The 23346-nt window shown below is 37.6% G+C and overlaps 1 protein-coding gene across 1 annotated transcript in view; it reads left to right on the forward strand.

Annotated features, from left to right (window-relative positions):
• Positions 1 to 22936, forward strand: part of HIBADH (3-hydroxyisobutyrate dehydrogenase) — a 78268-nt gene extending 55332 nt beyond the window's left edge. The window contains exons 5-8 of the mRNA XM_010577556.1: positions 8653 to 8786; positions 9350 to 9426; positions 16453 to 16609; positions 21945 to 22936. Of these exons, the coding sequence (XP_010575858.1) occupies positions 8653 to 8786; positions 9350 to 9426; positions 16453 to 16609; positions 21945 to 22103 (527 nt within the window). The 3' untranslated portion in view covers positions 22104 to 22936. The remainder of the gene's footprint in view (positions 1 to 8652; positions 8787 to 9349; positions 9427 to 16452; positions 16610 to 21944) is intronic.
• Positions 22937 to 23346: the final 410 nt, after the last annotated feature.

Here is a 23346-nt window from a genome sequence, read left to right on the forward strand (position 1 = left end):
GTAATACATCTAAATCAGATTGAAGATTTTATTCCAGCATCCATGGCCAAGTTCAACTACTAATCCCTATGCAATTCCACTTGGGGCTTCCTTTAAAAGCATAAAGCTTCTCATTACCATTTTGCCTATTTTGTTTAATCTGTTCTTTATCCTTCCTTCTATGCTACTTTCTACTTTCAGTTCCTCGTGATGTTTACGTGATTTTTTCTGTGCCCAAAAGGGATATCCTCTGCTACTATAACACATGTATGTACTTATTGTTTATATACATGTGTCCTCATGATTCCTGTAAATCCCTAAGTATGTTCTCCTTGAGTTCCCCAAAGATCCTTGCATGTACCGCAACACTTCTCAGATTGGCATGTGGGACTGGAGAGTTTGGTACTGTCTTTTGTCTTCGGACAGCACATAGCAAAATAGGGACCCAACCGTGACAGCAAGGGAAGTTCTAAAGAAAGGCTATTAAAGCAGTCTCTGGCTGCGTCTTCTACCTTCATTTTATTCTAGGAGGCAAAATCTGTTTAATTACTCCCTCTCATGCTGGGCTGCCCAGAGCAGGTAGCATATTGTGCACCTCTCTTGCATCTTTCTTTCAGTCTCTGCTACTGCTAGGAAAATAGCTGCATGGAGCATTAATGCTGATGCATACAGTCTGATCCACTCGTCTTCATTCTTGCCTGTGCTTGTGGGAGGGGGGGTGGAGGAGGAGGAGGGAATTATTATTCTGCTGCTGACACAGGGAGAATGAGAGTGGCTTGATGCAACAGAAGATTATGTTCCCTGAGGATAAACAAACAGAAGGAGATAAATTAGGAGAGAGGATAATCCTGTTAATATGTGCATTCCTTAATTCTGATTCAGTTTTTCAAAACATATGATTTCACAGAGGTTAGAGATTTAATTAGTACCTGTAAACCATCTCTTAAAGTTTACCTTTTAGATTGTGGAGTAAGGCTTTGGATTGGCATTTGAAATGCACAAATTTGCCCCTAAACAGGAATTGTAGGTCATGATATGAATATCATGTGAGGGAAAAATAATAATATGCACATCACCATCCCTTCCTCGATTAAAAAAAAAAATCCCACACTTTTGTTCTCTGGACTTTTTCACAATACTGTTTGTTAGGAAGTCAGAACAGCTTATTCCTTGCAGTCTTCTGTTGCTTTTTCAGCAGAAGCTGGGCCATTGTGATATTTATCTGAATTCAAACAAGGCTAATTAAAAGAGCTGCTGACAGTTGTTGTGATCTGACTTTGACTGGAGCTTGATGGTCATTATGGGTAAATAATGAACCGGGTCTGCAAATGTAGCAGCTGCCAACTTGGGATAGAAGAACAGCTATTGCGTCCAATTTAAGGATCTATCGACCGCTTCCCTTCTCCCTGCAGATCTTCCTCCTAGCAGAAAACTAATGTTTTCTACTGCTTTGTTTTGTGGTTTCAGCTATTTCTGATATAGTCTATAATTTCCTCTTAAATATTTAACCTAGTTCATTATTAGCTTTCAGAGTTAACAACTTTTCCATTGGGCTTTCTTTGCATTTTTATTTTGTTTTGTTTTGTGGGTGGGGTTTTTTGCAGTTTGTTTTTATGTACAATGTAACTGCTTAAAATAATGATGATAATGTGTATTTAATTTGCCTGTTGCTGCAGAATAAAAATCCACTAGGCTTTTTTCTTTGTACAGCCATAATCTAATGTATAATTGGATTATGCTGTAAAAGAGATGCTTCTACTTTATTAAGCATGCTTTTGTCTGGAGTAATATTGAGTGCTCGTTGTATAAATCTTCAAAGGACTGACCTGAACCTCCATCTCCATTTTTGTTCAAACATCAGTAGTTTATGAGGTACGGTGACGCAAAGCTGTATTTATGAGGAGAGAAGCAGCAATGACTTTCATTAAGGTGTACTTCCAAGTATGTTGTCTCTTCATCATGAGCTTTGCCTTGTCCCATTAGCAAGCAGGAACAGTGCATTAAAGGGAAACTGGCAAATTTTAATAATAGATTAATTCAACTTTATTCTAGAATCCTTGCCATTATAAATGCAGTACAGGCATTTAAGAGCCACCACAGAATTTGATATACACAAGAACTTAGCACATCTACCCAGTGTTTGCTCAGCTGCCATTAGAAAAGGCAGCGTGCATTATGTAAAATGTACAAAGGCGCTTGTGCATAGTGCATAATGCGGCAGAACTAGGGATCTTGCTGGGAAGAAATGATCCCAAGCGTGCCCCTAAAAGACAAGTCTTGCTTTGAGATATAATGATGAAAAATTGCCCATTTATTTGTGTCTTTGCGTTTCAGCAAAAACGAAACTTTGACTCGTTGTCTGTGATGCTGCCGCAGGGGTTTTGTGCATGTATGTGTGCGTCCACATGCACGGGTGTTTCTGTTCTTGCTCTTGAAAGGCCAGCGATACGTTAACAAGGGGTTATGTTATGCTGGTTTATGTTAAACCAGATCACCCCCTAACATGTGCAGAGCCATTCATCTGTGTCACCAAAACCCAAGAGAACATCTGACATGGACTTTGAAACAGAAACAGTGATCACTTACAAATCAAACATGGCACGCTCTAAACCGATTGTGCACGGCAATCTTTTCGAGAAAGGACAACTAATTGAACATGATAAAGTGTAAAGTTAATTAACACCCTTAAATTTGTTGATTACTTTCACGGGATTATATTGTTCGTTGAGGAGCAGCTTTCCATCCCAGCTGTCGCCTTTTTAGCGAATGTCGCTGGTAAACAATAGAGACACCATAACAAGTCGTAAATGGTCCCTGTGACAGCAGCCCCTTGTGAGGCTGCATCTGTAGAAAATGATTAGAACAATTGCATTTTAAAGACGGCTCACATTGCAGCCCGGTCCCATCGGCCCTCTTCTTTATCTCTGCTGATGGCAGACTGGTTAAAACATTTAAGTTCTTTTGAGCAAATTAAGTGATTTACTGTGTTTTAGTTATATGGCAGCAGAATAGCTTCGTAGGTCTAGCTTTGATGCTGATTTTTATAATAGAGAGAAACACAAGCCCTTTGACTGATAGTGTGTTGTGTTTTTTTTTTTTCTAAGACTGTACCATTTACTTGTTTCCTGGAAATAGATTGAGGATGGCAGACATTGTCTACGAAGCAAGTAGACTAGTCTTCTCGTGGTTATTTTAAATTTATAGTATGATTTAAAATGTTCTGCTTTTATTTCCAGTTGGGATTTGTAGCTGATTTTGCCTATACGTGCCTTTTAATTGGTTTTGGATTTATATATGTAGCAAAACAATAGTAACTTTTTCAGTTAATCTTTCTGTGTGTATCTTGGTTTAACTTTTTGTGAGTTGCAAAAGAGAAAGTATTTCATGTGAGCTGGCAGGTACTTAAAAAGAACTGCTTAGCCCTTAAAAACGCACACACACAAGATACACAGATGCAGGCTCTCAAGTTCAGCCTATCTGAAAGAGAGCAAACATGACAAGAAACTGCTTGTTTGAGGCAACTACAGTTGCTTAAGCTGCATTTTTGCAAAAATATCGGAATAAAGGACCAGTGTTCCTTTGCACTTCCAAAAGCCTAACAGGCAAAGCCCCAACTCACATTTGAGGGTGCAACATTGTAACACAGGAGAGAGGATTAAAACTCTGGCATTGTTTTTCTTGTTTGTTTTTTTTTATCCAGTTTAGGTCACAAAATTAGTGTTAAAATTGCTCAATAGACTACATGTTGAATAGAAAAGTGACAAAATAGATTTTTTTTTTTTTTTGCCTAAGCATCTTGATGTTACAGCTCTCATCTCCAGCTTGTCCTTCGGAGTCTCTGAAGCAGCTATATTCACATTGTTTCAGTTTTTCTTCTCAACTTTGTCAGCAACAAATTTTTTTCCCTGCAGGTGCAACACAACAGTGGTTTAAATATTTTGACACAGGGATATGCTTGGGTGCTCTGTGTTTTCAGCAGTGTAACAGTTTTCAGCATCACCACTGTGATGGTGCTGTAATGTGTAGCCTTATAGTACCGCTTGGTTTAACTCATCTGCACTCTGCTCTTCTTACGGATATGTAATAAAACTGAAACCAAAAGCAGATACTATCATGTAACATCTTTACGTTAACATCTTTTTTTCTAGCAAATTGTATTCTTAATAAGCAAACTGACTGAAACCTAGCTGCTTTAATGATGTAGCTATAGAGAGAAGACTTTTTTTTTCTTTTTTTTTTTTTTAACTGGAAACATCAGTGGCAAATTACAAGACTTTTTTTCAACATGTTAAATACTGTTGTAATAAGCACAGAAAAGTGAATATGGAAGGGCAGGGTGGCTACTGAGCTAGGCTGTCTGGCCTGGAGGCTAAAACTTGAGGTCATGTCCAAACTGTCTCAGGATAGCTGCAACCAGTTGCTACTGTCATATGAGGGCTTCTAAGCCTCCACTCACGTTTTCATCTAAAATTTTGAACTCGGGAGCTGCTCTGCATCAGGTTCACTGAGCAATCCGTTGGCGATCAAAGTGAGAAGCACATGGATTGAACTAATCCTTGCCCCACAAGTAACTCAGTCAGATGTGACAGGATGCTTTGAAGAGCTGTTCTTTGTATACCTCTTCTGATAAAAGAAATTAATTTTTCAGATCTTAGTCCAAAACCTTCTAGTACCAGAGTGGGAAACCCATCTCCAGGTGGTTATGCCATACTGCAGTGCTACTCTATAACTTCTCACCATGCATTTTCCCAGACTAATTTTTTTTCATGCCCCCTCACTAGCTACATCTCTTATCATATTTATCTGCAAACCTGTTCCTGTCAGTTTATATCTCTGGAAAAAACTGATGGTGTTATGACCTACTGACCTGGAGTTGAGCTACTCTGTGGGATCTGCTAGTGTGACCTCCTTAAAGGATTCTGCACACAGGTGTGGGGGGATCATCCTAGAGAAGCCACGTGTAGGACTGCAGCCATGGGCTCCAGCAGTCTTGCTTTGCAGCGGAGGAAATCTTACACACACTAATCACAAATACAGTTTCTCAGAAAACCATTCCCTGAGGATGAGAAGAGGCTTCTTGTATTTTGGAAAGAACAAATAGATTCTGAAGGACTTTCGACCATAATCAGCAGTGGTACATAAAGCACTATCTTAGGTGGTAAGAGATCTTTAAAAAAGTCAAAAGATGAAAAATGATACTAGCTGCTCTACTTTCTCTATTGCTCTCTTTACTGTTAGAAGCTGATAATACTTTTCTGGCTAGTGTTGTTGGTATGGAATCTGTGATTGTGAAATAAAGCTGTGCATTCTTGTCTAATGATTTTTTTATTTCTATTTTTAGCTGAAGTTACAGTTCTTGCACTGCTAGACTCCCTGCCAAATTTTTTTTTAATTGCCAGTGTTATAGATTTGCTGCATTGCTTGTTGAACTCTGATAAAATAGCTGATAGTTGGCATGGACCCTAGATGATAAAATTTACCATGAAGTAAACAGGGGTTTGTTTTTAAAAAGAGAATTTTCCAAGCCTTCTGCATTATACAACAAATTGCTCTTTTTTTCTACTTAACTAATTTATTTTTTTCTACTTGAAATGTAAGTGTTTGAACAAGTGAGAGAGTGCAGCTGTCAGAAGATTAACCAGCTGAAAACTATTGTCAGCATTAATTTTGCTCTAATAAATGACTCTCTGAAGCTATTTAGCAGTCTGTAATCTAGATACAAGGCTATTGACCTATGATGGATAGTACTGGATTTTGTTTGTAAGCTTTGACTTAAATTGTCTACTTAATTTGCTGCAGGTCAGATCACAGGATTAGTGGTAAAGGCCATTATGTGGTTTGAATAAAAATAGCTAGAGGAATGGAATGAAAATCATTGTGTTTATTAATGTAGCAATCTTTGCGGTCATGTACATAGTAAACTGGTAGCCAACAAGATGACAATGACCTGTTTGTGTTAGCTCTAAACCTAGGCTTTGCTCTTAGCCCAGTTCCTGTGAATTGCCTGGGGAGGAGTTGTTCAAGTGAGATTTAAGGATTGGCTGCAAATAGGGTGTCTCTCAACCTGAGCAGGAAGATCTTTACCACTGTAGATATTTCAGTATGTCAACAGTGTTGTATATATAGACTGATTTATTTTTTTTTAAGATGCGGATCTGACTGAGTTCTTCTGGATGCTTCAGTTCTGGACTCACCAGTACAAGAAAGATACAGATTTACTGGAGTGAGTCCAGCTAAGGGCCATGAAGATGATGAAGGGACTGGAGCATCTTTCATATGAGGGGAGGCTGAGAGAGCTGAGACTGTTTAGCACGAAGAGAAGGCTCAGGGGGGATCTTATCAAAGTTTATAAAAACCTGATGGGAGAGAATGAAGAAGAGGGAGCTACACTCTTCTCAGTAGTGCCCAGTGACAGTACAGGAGGCAATGGGCACAAATTAAAACACATAAATTTCCATCTGAAACACAAGAAAACACTTTTTTACTGTGAGGTAGTCAAACACTGGAAGAAGTTGCCTAGAGAGGCTGTGGAGTCTCCATCCTTGGAGAGACTCAAAAGCTGACTGGAAATGGTCCTGGGCAACCTGCTCCAGCTGACCCTGCTCGAGCAAGGGGGTTGAAATATAGGATCTTCAGCAGTCCCTTCCAACCCCAGCAATCCTGTGATTCTATGTTGTAATATAGGTTGAGCAGCTACTTCATCAGTGGGAGCCTCTTTCCTCTACTCTGTTGCCTATTTTCACATAATTGATAGGTATTTACTATTTTTGAGACCTTGATCTGTCAAATTTGTCTGAAATTCTTCGGTAACTTCAAAAGATGATGCATGTTGGAAGGCAGGATGGGGGAAATAAATACTTGATAGATACAAAAAGGGGCATTTCTAGACATAGTCACACAGAGCAGTTGCACAGAGACTGCATCAATTGAAATTTTTATGGGAAAGCAAACAAAAATTCTTCAAATTCTTCAGTGTGAGGAGCTGCAGTGTAACTGTCCTTGATGTCAGAAGCAAAGTTCACTACTGGTCACTTCATTCTTTAGCTGTGATACAGCACTTACATGGTCTTAAGGCTTTAAGTTGAGAGAGGCTCTGATTAGCCTGCTGTGGTTGCCCACTTTATCAGAACTTTTAGTGCACAAACTTGGTTGCCATGGGGGCTTAGTTGTGGCCTTGGTTTTTTTCTCTTTCTATTGTTCTTTATTGCATAATTTCATTTGTTAATGGGGAACATGGAAAACAGAAATGTCCTGTTTAAGTGAGATATATTTCTAACAGAATAACTTTTTTGCTCTTTGGGATTAGATTTGTTTGTTTGTTTGTTTGTTTGTTTTTGAAAAAAGCTCTGTCTTCAACTGATAAGCTTTTTAAGAGTGCATTTTCATTTGTTGCTACACAACATCTAGATCAGTGAAGGCGGTTCCAGTTACACTCTGGAAACTATTTCAATAGAAACATTTATTAATGTTTATTATGGTAGCTAGTTGGTGACAAAGAACTGTGAGCTGGAGAGCAGCCTGACTTACTATAGAAACAAAATAGTCCGCCACGTGGAGGAAGAATAAACTGTTTCACTTGGGCATTCTGTAAGAACACTGTACCTAGTTGAGCATGTTTAATTTGAAAGTAGGTCATTATCTGTAGCTGTACATCCTAACAGACCAAAGTTGGATGCATAGCACAGAAAATTTATAGTGGCTATGCTTCTTGGTGAAGTGAAAAATAGTGAGGAAGCTGATGTGTTGATCAGTTTGGGCCAAATTTTCCTAGCAGTTCTACCCATTAAATGTTGGGGATGAGGAGATTAAGAATGTATGAGTAATTCATATTAGAATTAGGCTTCTTTTAAGGAATAGAGTATTTCATGGAGATGATAAATATCACAGGAGAAATTTGCTGGGTTTGTGCTTAGGAACTGTCTAATCAAAGAACTGTGGTGTGTGCTTACTGACCTGTGGTAAAGACAGGACAGACTTACAGGAATAAAACTGGGAATAATGTGTTTATGTGTGTGAATCAGTTTTACATTGTTTTTTACATAGTTCTTTACATCATTGTATATGTGTTATGTGTAGGAAACAAACTCAAAGTTTCTCAGATTAAGTAGAATTTTGCTTCAGACTAGAAACATAATAAACTGCAGAGATTCAGAAGGCTTGGTTTTATATGCCTGTGACTTTTAGATGTTCAATTACGAAAATCAGGAAGCATTGTTAAAAATTAGCCTAGGTTTGGAAAAGCTCGTAAAAGCAGAGTTAACTTTGAGCAATAGTTTGTCAATAGTCGTATGTGAAGACTAGTTTGACAAAACAGAAATTTTATTTAGTAATTCAGATATGGTGAATTTTGTGGGTTGCAAAATTGCAGGAAGGGTTGATTGTTTCTTCATGTGAAACTGTAAAGAGTGACATTGCCAGTTTTCTGTAAGTCTTGTGAATTGTTTATCTGCCAGTATGCCTGAAAGATAAGGTGGCTTTATCTTCATCAAATGTTTGAAAATTAAGATCTCTGATCTTGTAAGTACTGGAACTGTAAGCTTACTTTTACATAGACTTCAAGAGGTTCGTCGTAAGTGAAGTATTAAGCACATAAATTTTACATCATCAGATCCTTACTGGTAAGGTAAACTACTTAAGTTTTTTTATATTAAATCCAGTGTTGTCTTGATGCAGGTGTTGGAGCTGCTCGAGCTGGAAACCTTACTTTCATGGTTGGTGGAGTGGAACAAGAATTTGATGCTGCCAAAGAGTTGCTGACATGCATGGGTTCTAATGTCGTCTACTGTGGAGAGGTTGGAACTGGACAGGTAATGCTTCCTGAGGGGTTACAAGTTGTCTCAGTCCTTTATTTTTGTTGCTTTTTTTCTTTAACGATACCTACTCTTTTATTCCAGAACTAAATGCATGATAATATATCTTCATACTTGTTTGCTTGTTTACTTGTCTTCAACCAAGTGTTTATAAAATAACCTCATGGCACTCTTCTCCAGCATGCTGTATAGCTGTCTGTCCTGGTGCTTCTCCGCACGAACTTGTTGAGAATGTACTTCTCACACGACAAAGATTTTGATTTTGTTTCTTCTGAATTTAGATTTACTGAATGTTCAGAAGGACAAGGAGCCCCTGCATGCCACGTATACTAACTGAGCTACTGTACTAAGAAAAAAAGTATTTCCTAATCTCTGAAGGAACCATGGGGTAGCTTTCACTAACTTCATACTATCGTAGATCTGTGCTCACTGGTGCTACCTTTAGAAGAGAGCTGTCATAACATATTTGATCATACTGTCCCGGACCTAGTTAAAGAAGATTGCTACATGTTACATCTCTGAAAATGCAGAAACTAATTGATGGTTTAACTTATTTTCAGGCTGCAAAGATCTGCAACAACATGCTCTTGGCCATCAGTATGATTGGAACTGCTGAGACTATGAATCTTGGAATCAGGTTTGTTCGATTTTTGTATTGGATTGAAGCATTTTTTCTGTGTTAACAGTTTTTGTGTTTTACAGTTGATTTTCACTGAGACGATGATTAGGTGGCATAGATAAACTTTTGCCAGAAGTTATCTTATAAAGTCATTAACGTGCTAAAGGGGTTATTTAATTAAAGTAGGGCTCTTCAGAACAGGAATATTCTCTTGTATTGGCTGTATAGGTTGTTGCATTCTGCATTTGAAGTTAAGAGTTTATTTGTTCTGCTGTAGTGCAATGTACAATAATGTTTGTCTTGCATTATAAACATGCAGAGGTAATATAGAGGTAACTTTTTGTTTGTATTCTAAGCTAATGTACAGTGTATTCAGAGTGTTATACTCCCATATGGCCCTTGTTAGCTTTGTTTACTTTGTTAAATTGTTCCAAAATATATTGTAAAGTAAAACTTCTAGCACAGTGTGTATATCAAATTAAGATCAAAGCATAAAAAAGAACATCTACCTTTCTGTTCAACTTTATCAATGCAGTTTGTCCTAATTGCCAAAACTCCTACTTTGTCAAAAAGCTGGAGTGTGCTCCACTACACTCTTGTCAATGCTAAGAGTACCATTTCTTTTCTAGCAGGTGATACATCTGACTTGTAAGTGGCAGCATATTCAAACAAAATTATTTTTCTTTTCCAATTGTAACCTATTTATTTTGCTGTCGTCTTTGAGATTTTGTTTTCTAATAGAGTGCATGCAAGTAGCAGTTCAGTATCACAGTATTTGAACCTTTCATAAATTATTTTAGCCAGATCTAAATAATTTGCAAATTTATAGACAGAAAAGTCCTATATTTGAAGAGATTATCTTGCAATTGTGTATCTTTTAAGGGCTCTTCATGAATTATTTATCTGCACAGTTGCATCCTTAAAATTGGCCTGCTGAAACTACAGATATTGTAGATACTTATCAACTGGGCTTTGGACCATGTGTTCATGTGGATTTGATACACTATAAAAACAGCAAGAGGGCATCAAATGTTTAAATAAATAAAAAAGAATGCCTACATATGCGCACATACACGAGGCAATGTAATGGATTCACATTTCCTCTTAATTACCATATCAAGATGCAGTTGTTTTATTGAATTGCCCTTGTCTCAGATGTTAGACTATCTTGACCTATTAAGTTGTCATGTTGTAATTGAGATAAAAGAGGAATTTGCTTTGCATCAGTGCTAATTGGTTTATCAATATCCTGTACCATTTACATTTTAAAATTGAGAGTCTGTAAGATACTGAAGCATGTCTGCATCAAGCCATAATAGAAACAGTAGCATTGTTTACAACTATTGTAATCCAGTGTAGTGTAAAGCTTTCATCAGGTTCTGTTTTAAGTCATGGTTCACTTAATAAAGCATATGCAACTGATTTTTCATTATATTTTTATCTACATTTGTATGAATGATTAGAGTTAAAATTGAAGATAAAATCAAGAGGTTTGGAAAACAGATATTCTGTGCATGTAAGCCCTGTGCAGAATGAGTTGATGTCTGCAGTCACTGTAGCTTGAAGGTGTTTAGAATTTTCATTTTTCATTTTGTCCTTTTCCAGTTTAAATTTTGGCTGAATTTGTATTCAGCATTTGTAAGCAAAATTACAGTGTGAAGGTGGCAATATACAAACCTTCCTACCCTACATTCATGATAATCAAGAAGGAACTGTACTTATTGTACAAGAAACCTGCTGATTGTAACCCAAATTGTACAAAGTGCAGAATCTCATTTAGTCTGAAACTGCATGAGGTTTAAGACAGAGGCAGTAATTTAAAGCTTTATGAAGTAATTTAGAACCCTTGCATTGATTTTAATGTGCTGTTATTTAAATAATGGAGAAGATGACTTCTGCTTATAACTAGAATAAGAGCTTTCCACTTTTGGTGTGTACAAATTTCTAATGTGCAAGTTGACAGTTGTAATTCTAATTATTAGAATTGTGCTATATTAATAAATTTATTAGGTTTTCTTTCAAGTCTAAAACTGAAAGGATAGTGTGGCTGCCTAGTCTGGAGAGAGTAGGAAGCTGAACTTGATTTATTAGATTGATGCGTATCTGGTGAAGAAAGTCTGAGTCTGACCTAATAATGGTAAAGGACACTGCAAATATAAAAAATTCATAATAGGAATTGTGGAGCTTAGACATGTTCTTAACTTTTAGATAGAATATAAAATATCTTCATGTCATGCATTGTGTATATCTGCTACATCATTTAAATCTTGAGTTTTAGGGACTTTGGATAATTAATTATTCAAAATATTGCTGACTGAACTAGATGTAACTAGAAAGTCATATTACAGCACCTTCCAGAAACCAATATATACTCTGAGCCTAAGTCTTCAAAACAGAGTGATATTAATCTATTTATAAACCACTTCTTCTCTAATTTTTTCATAAACCATGCAGCCTAAATTTTCATTTTCTGAAGCAGAGAGTTACTGTTTTATTAATTTCAGATTTTTAAATTGCATTTGCTATTGTTTTATTTATTTTATATTTGAAATTATAGAATTTTTCCAAACTTCAGCGTAAGTAGCAGATAGAATGTGGTGAGGAGGAAGGAAAACTGACATTAAAGAGCAAAAATTCCGCAATAAACTCCCAGAAAAATAGGCAATATTGCTATGTAATTTCTGCATTTATATTTCACTTGCTTTTCTACTTTACTTTAACATCATATTTATTTACTAATCATCTTAATTTACTAATGAAGGTGTCCATTTTCACTAGAAGTGATTTGGTTTAGATTCTGTAACTAATTTAAAAAAAATAATCCATCCTGAGTTCTGATCACTGAAATGCCTATTTTGTTATGTTTTGGTTTTGTCATTGATTTCCTGATGCTGTAGGAATGTTGCTACTAAAAGTTAGAAGGTGTGGCAGACATTCTGGAAATGAATTCACGTTGTCATTTGTATTTTCTTTTTTTCTAGCATGACAGTGCAACTTGTCAGTAGAAAAATCTTGAGTAGATTTTGCTATATGGTTTTATGGATAATGTGCATATTGCAAAATACTGTAGTGACTTACTGTGTCAAACCAACACACAGAGTACATGTAAACTTCACAAATAAGACATAAAAACATAAAGTGATGCTGTTGACAGCCAGAGACTATTATACTTTTTCTTTTTGCTGATCATCTCAGTGTCAGTGACTTTCTTTCACTAAGCCCTGAGTTCCAGTGAAACAATGTCTAATACTAGCAAAATAAAGTTCAGAAATGAAATATTGCTGATACCTGGTTTGTGTTTAGGTCAGATGGAAGTTGTTTGCAGTCCCTTCAGAAGCTGCCTGCACAGACTCAGGGAAGGGCTTATGTGGTGACACAAGACAGGGCAAGATTGCTTAATATGGTTGGGATATAAGGGACCAGGAGAGCAATAAGGACTCTGTGGCAATAACCTCACTGCAAAATCACTTTCATACTTCCAACAGCAGAGAAAGTTGTCTCTATGAGAAGGGACTGCAGTGGCACCCAGATTTATGCCAAAAGCTGCAAATACAGCTCTTTCCTAAGGAATTTTACTGTATATGGATTTGTGCCTGCTTGCTCTTTAAATGCATAAAGTGAAAAGATGGTAAAAGAACTTTGCCCTCTGATGCTGAGTCTAAATGTAGTTTCAGTCTCTAGATCTGGCTTCTGTGAGCACCCCTGGGCTGTAGGTGGAAGACATGAGCAGAAATGGGAGTCAACAGCATAAAGAGGAGCTTATGCTGCAGGCTGAGGGATGATTAGACCCAGGCACACCTCCACTGCAAATTTTAGAAAGAGCACCTTGAAAAATAATTCCTCCAAGAGCACTGTGGCTCTGCTTTGGCATGGGGCTATAGCTGAGTCTTGTGACGGTTAGTAATGACACTTGAAAGCACTTACCTTGTTTAAAACGCCAACGATAAAGTCATTTTTAGCTGTGGTAGAAGGGTCCTAAGGTTCTGCTTGAATATTTGCAACTTCATATGGTATTTATCCGAAGTACCTTGAGATGGGAAACTCTCAACAGTTCAGCTACTTCAGTTGTTACACCTTAAAATCAGACAGGATATATCTTTTTTGTGAGATGCCATTTCAATTTTTCTGTCTGTTCCAGACTGAACTCTTGGTGGAGTGTATGAAAATTTCAGTACGTGGTTTTATCAAAGCTCAGCAAAACTTGAGTTTTGAGGAGCGGCTCGAAGGGATCCTATTTTAACCATTTTTTTTTGGTATGTGTGTCCATTGCTGAGTTTCTGCTGTTCAGTTCATTAGGAATGTTATTGAAGAAGCATTGATTTGAGGGAAGCAATTGTTTTTGCTCTATTATAAGTACAGTTAATACACGGGCTTCTTTTCTGCGTATAAAGGAGAATATTTTGGTAATTGTAAATTCACACGGGCATGCACAGGCTCTTGCCACATCCAATGGCAAGTTGTTATGGGGACTGGCAGACTGTCATCATTTTGATAGCTTGAGCAGTATATCTCTTGAACAGCAATGGAGCTCTTATGCAGAGAGTATCATATGTTCCCAGCCAATTTACAGGGAAACAGCAATAACATTTTATCATGGTTGAGAGCCCAGTAGCTGCTTCCTATTAAACTTGCCCTTTCAGATACCTGTCTTGGATTAATTTGTTGATTTCAAATGGAAACTCAGTCTTCTCCACTGAAGCATGACTTTCTAAGATAGACTCTCACTGAATGACAATTACTGTATATTCTAGCTGGTTTCAGACCATTACAAGCTTTGGGCACAGTGGAAGACAGAGGACTTCTTCAGTAACTGACTTTAATATATGTCTAATTTTAACTGTCAGTTATATATGCACCAGTGGATGAATCCTCAGAAAGATGAAATGCAAAGCACTTCTAACTTGCTCTTATTAATGATACACTTGCTGCAAAGGAGAAAAAAAATAGGTTCAGGTCTCCTGAAGAGAATCTGCATGGTGTTTAAGAGCAGTGAAATTTGAAGAAGCAGGGATTTGAACTGACACTGTCTTCCTTTTTCTTTTCCTAGAGCAAAAATTTGCCAGACCTAGTGCAGACAATATTCTCCATATCTGTATGACACACACATATCTTTTAAAGTATACTTTCACAGAGGGGTAGTTGGAACACTGTGAGAAGAGCATTCTGTGGGAGGATTATATGCATTTTGAAATAATAAGCTCTCTGTCTTGCGGTGTACTCACAGCTGTAATTACGGGCCTGTGCATGCAGCTAGATATGGCACAAGCAGGCACTATATTGCTAAAAATACTGATCTGGATGTAACAATGATAAGGAAACAAACAAGCCAAGAGATTTGTTTCAGCCAAAAAAGCAACCTCTGTGTATCTTAAAGCTCAGGCGTTGTCTGCTCCCAATGTGGGTTTTTTGAATGACAACAATTAAAGCAGTTATTCACAGTGGCTGTTGATGAAGACTTTGATGCACTATGCAAGTTAAAAGTACAATGCAAATACTGTGAAAACTTATCGGTGCTGGAAAATACATATTTTTTTTAAAAAAATGGCTCTTGAAAGCATTCAGTTGAGTCAGAAGGTTGGAAGAAAATGGGGAGGAGAATAAAGGTTGATCCCATTCAGTCCAGCAGGGGACTTTCCTTTGAATTCCAGGGGCTGCTGCAGCAATTCATAAATAAGAGTGCACAGCAGTAGTGCTAAAAAGCTACCTTTGCGGTACAGAAAGAGATCTTGCTTTGCATAAGGAGGGCAGAATTGCAGGAGACACATGCAGATATGAGAACAGAAACCATGCTGCAGAGCCCGCTGTCTTAAATATAGTTTTTCAAATACAAAATGCTTGCTGGAATAAATAGACATAAATTTTAGCAACTATTCCATTGGTCATGAGCTTTTCTCATCTACAAATTAAAACCTTGGGTGCTACAGCACCTGGAAGCAGTGTTAGGATTGCCGTGGCTATGGAGATCTGCAAAAAGTCTGTGGTATAAGAGCTAATGTAAAGAGTGTTGACTTCTATAAAAAACCTTTATAAAAGGTTGTGGTATATCCCTTTTAAAATGTCCTTTCCTTATCTTGGATATAACTCCCTTACTTTCTTTTCTGTCATGAGCGTAACTGAACATTCGTACAGGGCCAGATAAACTGCTGCTGCTCCTCGTCGTTGGTATAAATGCTATTGGTGTAAAATTACACTTGCAACTCAGTATCAGCATAAATGTGAATTCATAAGAGGGTTAATTTCCTATAATATTGAAGAACTTTCAGCATCTACATTGAGCAACAGTTTATGCCATCAGCTCCGTGATAGAACATAAGACGTTTCTACTTGGACAAGCTTTGTTTTATCAGGATCAGTAACCTTATCAAGAGTTGACCCAGAACTATAATGTATGTTTGTGAATAGATAACATGTCACAGCGAGAGGCAGACTTGCCTCATAAGCAGGAGTATATAATGAAGATTTAATAATAGCAAAGCACAGAATGTGCAGATGTATACAACAGTAATATTTTTGGAGAAGTGTAGCATTTTTGTTCACATTATTAGAGCAGGATCATTTGCATTATCTTGCTTACATAAAAAATGCACAAGCATTCATGTATAAACACATCGCACAAGTACTTTCACACTGCCACACTTGCTTGTGATTTTTTTGCTTTGTTCAGCTTTAGAGAATATAATTTCGATATGAAAAACAAGCATGTGACCTAGTAGGTAGCAGAACGTGAATGCCTTTTAGTAATTGAAATACAAGGGAACTGCTGTCTCAGAGGACCTTTATTTCGCTCGCACTTTCAAAATTGCTAGGTGAAGGGGATTTGCTTAGTGCAAAAGGAAAAAAGCTCTGAAAACCTACTGCTTAAATGGTGGATTGATGCTCTTTAATTTAAGATACAGCATCCCTACCCCCAATATCAATACTCTGTCATTTTTCATGACTTATAATAAAGGGAGAGGAATGATGGTAGGGTCCTAAGATATAAAGCAAGTCACCCATGTCTTGTGCATTTTGACATTAACACTTCTCTTCCTTGACCTTTGATAGATTAGGCCTTGACCCAAAGCTGCTGGCCAAAATCCTAAATATGAGCTCAGGTCGCTGTTGGTCAAGCGACACGTACAACCCTGTTCCTGGAGTGATGGAAGGAGTACCATCTGCTAATAATTATCAAGGAGGCTTTGGAACAACACTCATGGCTAAGGTACGTAACATTTGCACGTGAAGTTGCTTCTCTCTGGCTTTCTAGCAAATGTTCTTCTCTGAAAATTTATGGTTACAGGGAAATATGTGTGCATGAACGAAGGGGAACCCAACCTCTTACTGTAGCTCTGAATTAATGAGTTGTGTAGGGGGCTTTTCCTTAGCCTGCAGCCTTTTTCTAGCTACTATTAATGCTGAGCCACTCAATGAAATTATACACACTGTCTTTTTGAGTTCTGCATTAATCCAGGAGTCCTGATTGACTTGCATGTATGGCAAGCGCTCAGCAAGCCATTTAGGTGCCTCTTGCATGACCGCTTTAGAATTTAGGAGCCTAAGCTCAAGAGAGCAATTCGGGGAAATCCAGGTGACCTAATTAGGTGCGAATAATGGCATAAGCTTCTAAGATTTTGGGCTCAATCTCTTCCAGATACCTTAAACTGTGCTATTGGACATGGCCTCTAGCATCCCTTCTCTTGCTAAGCCAACTACTTATGTGCTTGTCTTTCTGCCTAAGGCCATTTAGAATGCAGAAAGCAGACAGGTTTCAACCCACACCCCAGCAGACTTTTTTTGCAGGTATCTGCACCATGCTGTGAGCTCTCCTGAATTGTCTTTGTTGGTGGCAGAAGTAGTGCTTGTTATGAGTAATAACCTAGTAATCTAAATTACTTGTCCACAAAGTGGGAGATCTGGGTTTAGGTCCCTCTCAGCATGAGGAAGTTGTAACCTACAGCTGTCCCATCCCAGGAGAGTGCACTTACTGCCATGCTTTTGGCTGTTCTAGGAGAAGCACTGTCCTGAGTCACTCTGTGGTCAGGAAAACAAAGCTCTTAGAGGCCAGAGGAAAGTAGGCAAGGAGGTCAAGGCTCTGTGTCCCACTGATGAGGACACACAGTTGGAGGAAGGAGCTATAGAAGTCTTGACTCTTGAACTACTTCTGCATTTAGCACAATGATTGCCTAAGGTAAATTATAAAACCAGCCCTGGAAGAGATTTCTCATCTAAGCATGTAAGTGCAGGAAATAATTTCATACTGAATATTATTTTCCTGGGGTTATTGTCCTGAGGGATGCATTTGAGTTCATACAGGACAGGTTTTAGGCATACCAGTTTATGAGCGCTCCCAATGGGTTAGGCATTCTGGCCATTTTCAGCTCTTCCACATACAGTGGAAATTAAGCACTTAAAACTAAAATAACTTTCTCAGAGCTGGTGATCAAACTCAGATATTGTCATGCAAATCTCCACAGTGCTGGAGTTCCTGTACATAATACCTGCCTACTGATACTGTTCTTGTCGTTTTGCAGTTGATTTATGTCAATTGGTGCGTTTGTACATTTAGTGGAATTAGTGAAATTCTGTCCAGAGTGTTTTGCATATGGTAGCACCAAAAAATTTTGCTAATGCTGCATGGCCCAAAACACCTCAGTGGTTGGCCTGCGACATTTTACATTTATGGACCAACAACCAGGAGCTTTCATTTTTTTGAGGGATGTGTTAAAATATTGTAAAGCAGCAGTTTTTATGTCATGTTCACATCATTGAACATACGGGACAATGAAGTGTTATTTAAATTATTGATTTATAAAACTTCTTAGGTTATTGTTTGGAGTTTGCAAGGGCTATTGATTAGAGATAAGCAACCTGATTTTGGCCCTGCCTCAAAGCTCTTGTTTCCATCTTGTATGCTGTTTTCAGAATCTGTTCTGGCTGTTGTGCCCTGTTTCACACTGCAGTCTCTGTACTCATGATTCATAACTCTTACTCTTGTCCCAAATAACCTCATAGTATAAATGTGATGGGGCATATATTTCCTTCCCTCCCTTTTAAATTTCTTTGTAAAGGGTTTTTTTCTTTTGGTCTGCTTCTAAGAGGGACCTTCATCTCCTCTGGAAGCTGCCTTGAAAGATCTTCCTTTCACTGGAGGAATAGCAGCCTGGCTTGTGCCTGTTGAAAGTGCCAGCTTTTGGTTATAAAGCGTCAGTGATAACTAAGAGGAGACCTCCTCAGAGAGGTTTGTAATTGCTGTTCACCTCTTCTGACTATGCCTCTCCTGCCCATCCTGAAGAGTGCCTTCTTTAGGCTGGAATCCTCAGTAAGAAGGAAAGGCACTAAATTCCTTTCGTGCCTGTTGAACAATGCTATGTTATTCTACATAGGCAGAAAATTACTTGAATGAGTAAGTAGCCAAGACAGCTGATCATGTTCAGGGTATTTTTTGGTGCAGTGGTGACATCTTTTAAGACGCTGCTCCTTAGTTTGTGGACAGACTTTTGCTACTATCCATTTCATCCTGGTATGTGACATATGCAGTTTATGAACTGTTTGAGGTGGGGACTTTTTTTCTGGGAAATACGGAGCACACTTCTGCCACTTAAGAAAAAAGAAAAGCTATATTCAGAGGAGAAAGAGGTAGGTACAACCCTGAGGTTGAGAAGAAAGTACTCCACAATGAAAATATCTAAGAGTGACTCAGTAACACAGTCACTAAACACAGTTACTAAACTTCAAATTACTGCTCACATATCAGATATGGTAGAAGTCAAAGGCTTTCTTAAAAATATTTTGTCAGGAATGGATCTCTCAAACAAAACCAGAGGATTGTTATTTAGTGTTTGGGACAGAAAAGTTTGTCAGACACCTCTGGAAAGCTCTTCAGTCTTGAAATCTGATGTTGAAACATAGAATTTAGTCAACTTAATGTGAAACCTGCTCTAAAGATTTTGCATTTAAAAGATCTAGTTTACTTCCCCTTGCCATCTTTATGTCCGAGGCATTGCAGGACAGAAGTTCCATCTTTCATTCACAGCACAGTTGCCAATTAAATGTCTTCTTTGAATCCTGGGAAGAGCTAGATTTATATCATACTATTCTTGACTCATGTCAAGACAGCCATTGGGCTTTATTCCAAATGGCAGTTTCATTTACGTGAACTGCAAAATAAATGTAAGGAACCAGGTACTTCTAAAATGAGCACTGAAAGCAGATTCTGAAAGAGAATCTGTTTCCCGATTCCAAGCTGAGAAAAAAGTGGCTAGAATAGGCAGTACAGTGAGACATCTGGAAGATGTTGTCGGTTCCAAAGAGTATGAGAGGAGCCGTAAGCTATGGACTGATTTTTACTTTTCCAAAAAGGTCAGCAAAGGGCAAATTTCTTTCAGAGCTGTTTTGTACTATTTCACTTGAAGAATCTCCAACCTCAAGAGAAAAGGTGCAGAATACTTCACAACCTGAAGCTAAAGATAAGCTTTACTTGCATTTTGTATTTTTTTTTTCTTCAAAGCTCTAATATATGGAATGGGATTTAAAAAACCAAAACAAACTTCCTGCACTTTGGAGTCAGAAGTCCTCGTCCATTCAGTTAATGAGGAGATGTCTGATGTTTCAACCATCTTGGAGCCAGAGTTTCATTATTAAAGTGAATAGACCTGCTTTATGAAATTGTATTTGTGCTAGCATTCTATTCAGAATTTTCAGGGATTGCTTCTGTGAATGCCCCTTCAGAGAGAAACAGCTCACAGTCACCACTACAAAACCAAGCACCTTCACTAGTTTGGAGTTAGATGATTTTGCCATTCTACTGTTCCATGACATGATTTAAGCTTTGTTCAATAAAATGGATAATATGGCAAGAGGTTTCACAAGGAGGGTTCTTCTAAACCTAGGAGAAGAGGGCTAGGAATATGTCATGGAATATCTTATTGTAAGTGAGGTTAAAGCAACTGTTCCTAGATTTGTCAGGTCATCAGTCTTTCAACAGAATTGCTAGACAAGAAGGAATGATCTGCCCTGATGCAGATGAAGAATATTTTGGATCCTGTGACATCCAATACGTATGTTTTTCCCATTTTCCTAGATCTTGAAGTCATTCAAGGGTAATAGGAAGAGTAACTATAATTCTGATTTGTATCAGAATGACCTTTATAGAGCCGATTTACAGATCAAAGTGACATTTAGAGAGTAGAGTAAGATCTTGAATTTCCGTGTGCTAATTCAAATCCAGACACACAGAAAGTAAAGACCTGTCTTGTAAGTCATGCCTGAGAAGCCAAAGGTGCTCTCAGCAGCACTACAGTCTCTCAGTTCTTCTGTATCAAAGATTTGTTATTTAAAAAAAAATAAAAACACAGCAAATTCTATAAACTACCATAGTCCTGGATGGGCAGAAAATGCAGACATTTCCTAGTAACACTTGAGAGGTTCTTTTGCAACTTTCTTGAAATGTGGACTGCAAAATCGATTTCATTAGCAAGACTTTATAAAGGCAACCTTGAGTGCAGACACTACTTTCATACTTAAACAAGAGATCTGTTTATATATCCAGGCCCTTGTTAGCTTTTACTTCTTTGGTTTGTTTTATGTCTGATTCAGCACAGAATTCAAGACCTCCTCCAGCCTAGCTTGTCATTTCTGTCCAGCATGCGTGCAGCTGACTATTTCTAGCTAACTATAGTTAGTCATAGTACCTGGTACCTGCCTTTGAGTTCAGTCCTATTTATTTCAGATTATAGCTGTAGTTGACCAAGGACTCTTGGAGGACAGGTTTCAACTTCATCCTCTTTGCAACCACTCCTCCTTTTTTTGCCCCAAATTTAGTGTTTAAAAATGCAGTAGAATTATTCTCTGTATCCCTTTATCTTCAGTCATTAAAGAAAACCTTGAGCTGTAGCAGACCCCAGACAGTCCCCTAAGGAATTCTTTAATACATCCTTCCAGTTAGGCTGCAAACCATTCATATTCAGAAAGTGGCCTATGCCCCTCATTTTGCTATTAACTGGTCACATTACAGTAAATGTATGTATGCTTAGTTTCTTCAGTTTTGTTGTTATTCAAATCCCTCCTGCTTGATTTTTAACCTGTTTTTAGAAAGCAAGATGTTGTCTTGCCCGAACAAGAAAATGATACCATTAGAAACTATGTGAAATGCTTAAGTGAATAGCTAGGGAAATTTTATTTTTGGAGATGACATAACAAAGTGGGAAAAAAGAGTCTGAGTCTTGCTACCAATTTATATAGTGATCTAGAATCTTAAAATTCCTCCTGTCCTGAAGGAGGTTGCCTGCCTTGCAAAGTTTGAGGTTTTTCTGTTGAATAACATTGAGTTACTGTTTTTAAAATTAAAAACTAAACAAGACTTCCTTCTTCCAGGACTGAAATTTTAAGGCTGGAGTATTGTATTTGTTGGCAGCAGAGTTCTCTTCACAATGGAAGCCAAATAACCTATAATATGTACATGACTATTTATATCCTTGTTTCTCCCCTGACTTTTTCTCTTTTTGTTTCCTTCTGTTCTTCCCCTCTGCCCTCTTCCTCCCTCTTCTCCCTCCTCACAGGATCTTGGCTTGGCCCAGATTTCTGCCACCAACACAAAGACACCAGTTCCTTTGGGATCTCAGGCACATCAGATCTACAGGATGATGTGTGCAAAAGGCTATGCCCTGAAAGACTTCTCAGCTGTGTTCCAGTTTTTACGTGAGGAGGAAACCTTGTGAGCTGTCCTTTGGAAATGGACACAATAAAAAAACCACATTTTTTTTATCCTTATAGCTTGTTTGAGAAGTATGTGGGTGTAATCAAATACTGTGCATCCTCATCCCATACAGACTAATCTTCTTTGGTTGTCTAGATCACAATGAACTCCAGGGTTTTTTCATAATTCCTGAAAAAGCAAGCCAGAGGAAAGGATTGTTTGGCAATTAGCCATACAGTGATTTCTTTTTTTTTAAGAAGCATACAAGGTTTTTTTTCACTAGATGCAATAACTAATTTTTTTTTTTAATGAAATACTTAACTGCATATAAAAATAACTTACATTATGGCTACAAACTTAGGTGAATCTTGAATAGTAAGAGAATGTTATATAGTGATTTTATGATATATAGCGATCTATTAAAATTAAAAATTAATACTTATGGAAAAAGGGAGGATTTTTTCAATGAAGAAACACAGCTTGAGATGGATTTTTTTTTTCCTTGGACCTACTAGCCTTGAGTTGATCAGTACTGAGTTTTTCCTGGGATTCAGGTTGCAGCTTAAGTTTATAGGCACGCGTTTCTAAGTGGAGAGCTGTTACAGCATGTTTACCTGATAGACTTAGTTAAAATAACATAGAATGTGTGTCCCTCTTGTAAAGCTCCATTATTGTATTTTGCTAACCCAATTTTATATTTTCTTGTATTCTGTCACACATTTTCAGAACTCAAGAACAGCACTTGCCAGAAGTTCTAACAAAGTGTACATTTGTTTTAGGTAATTACTGAAGTATTTTAAATCTAAACAAATGCCATTATTTTGAAAAGAAATAAAAATCTATACTGGTAAATAATTGCTGTATGATTATTTGCTTTTTGTTTTGATGCATTCTTGTACACACACAATTAAGCAAAAACTTGTGGTCCTATTTTATAATTTGCTTGGTTTTCTACAGATTATCTTGCAAAACCAAGCTTTTCAAGAGCTCTTGTCATGAAATGCAGATGGTAATATATTTGCATATGTATTGCCTTAACCATTCACCATCTCCTTGGTCTTGCAAAAGTACAGGTGCACACTTGGCTTTATGAATACAAATACTCATGTTGATTTCGCTAGAACTATTCACATTCAGACTTATTTGCAGGCTCTAGGCTTAATCGTCAGTTATGCATTTACATTCCTACTTTGGTTGTATGACAAATCCTTTTATATATGCACATTTGGATGACAAAATTGTGTGCTTGAATTAGCTCGAGTCTG

Source organism: Haliaeetus leucocephalus, unplaced genomic scaffold (genome assembly GCF_000737465.1).
Source record: "Haliaeetus leucocephalus isolate CR32 unplaced genomic scaffold, Haliaeetus_leucocephalus-4.0 Scaffold566, whole genome shotgun sequence".
NCBI lineage: Eukaryota > Metazoa > Chordata > Aves > Accipitriformes > Accipitridae > Haliaeetus > Haliaeetus leucocephalus.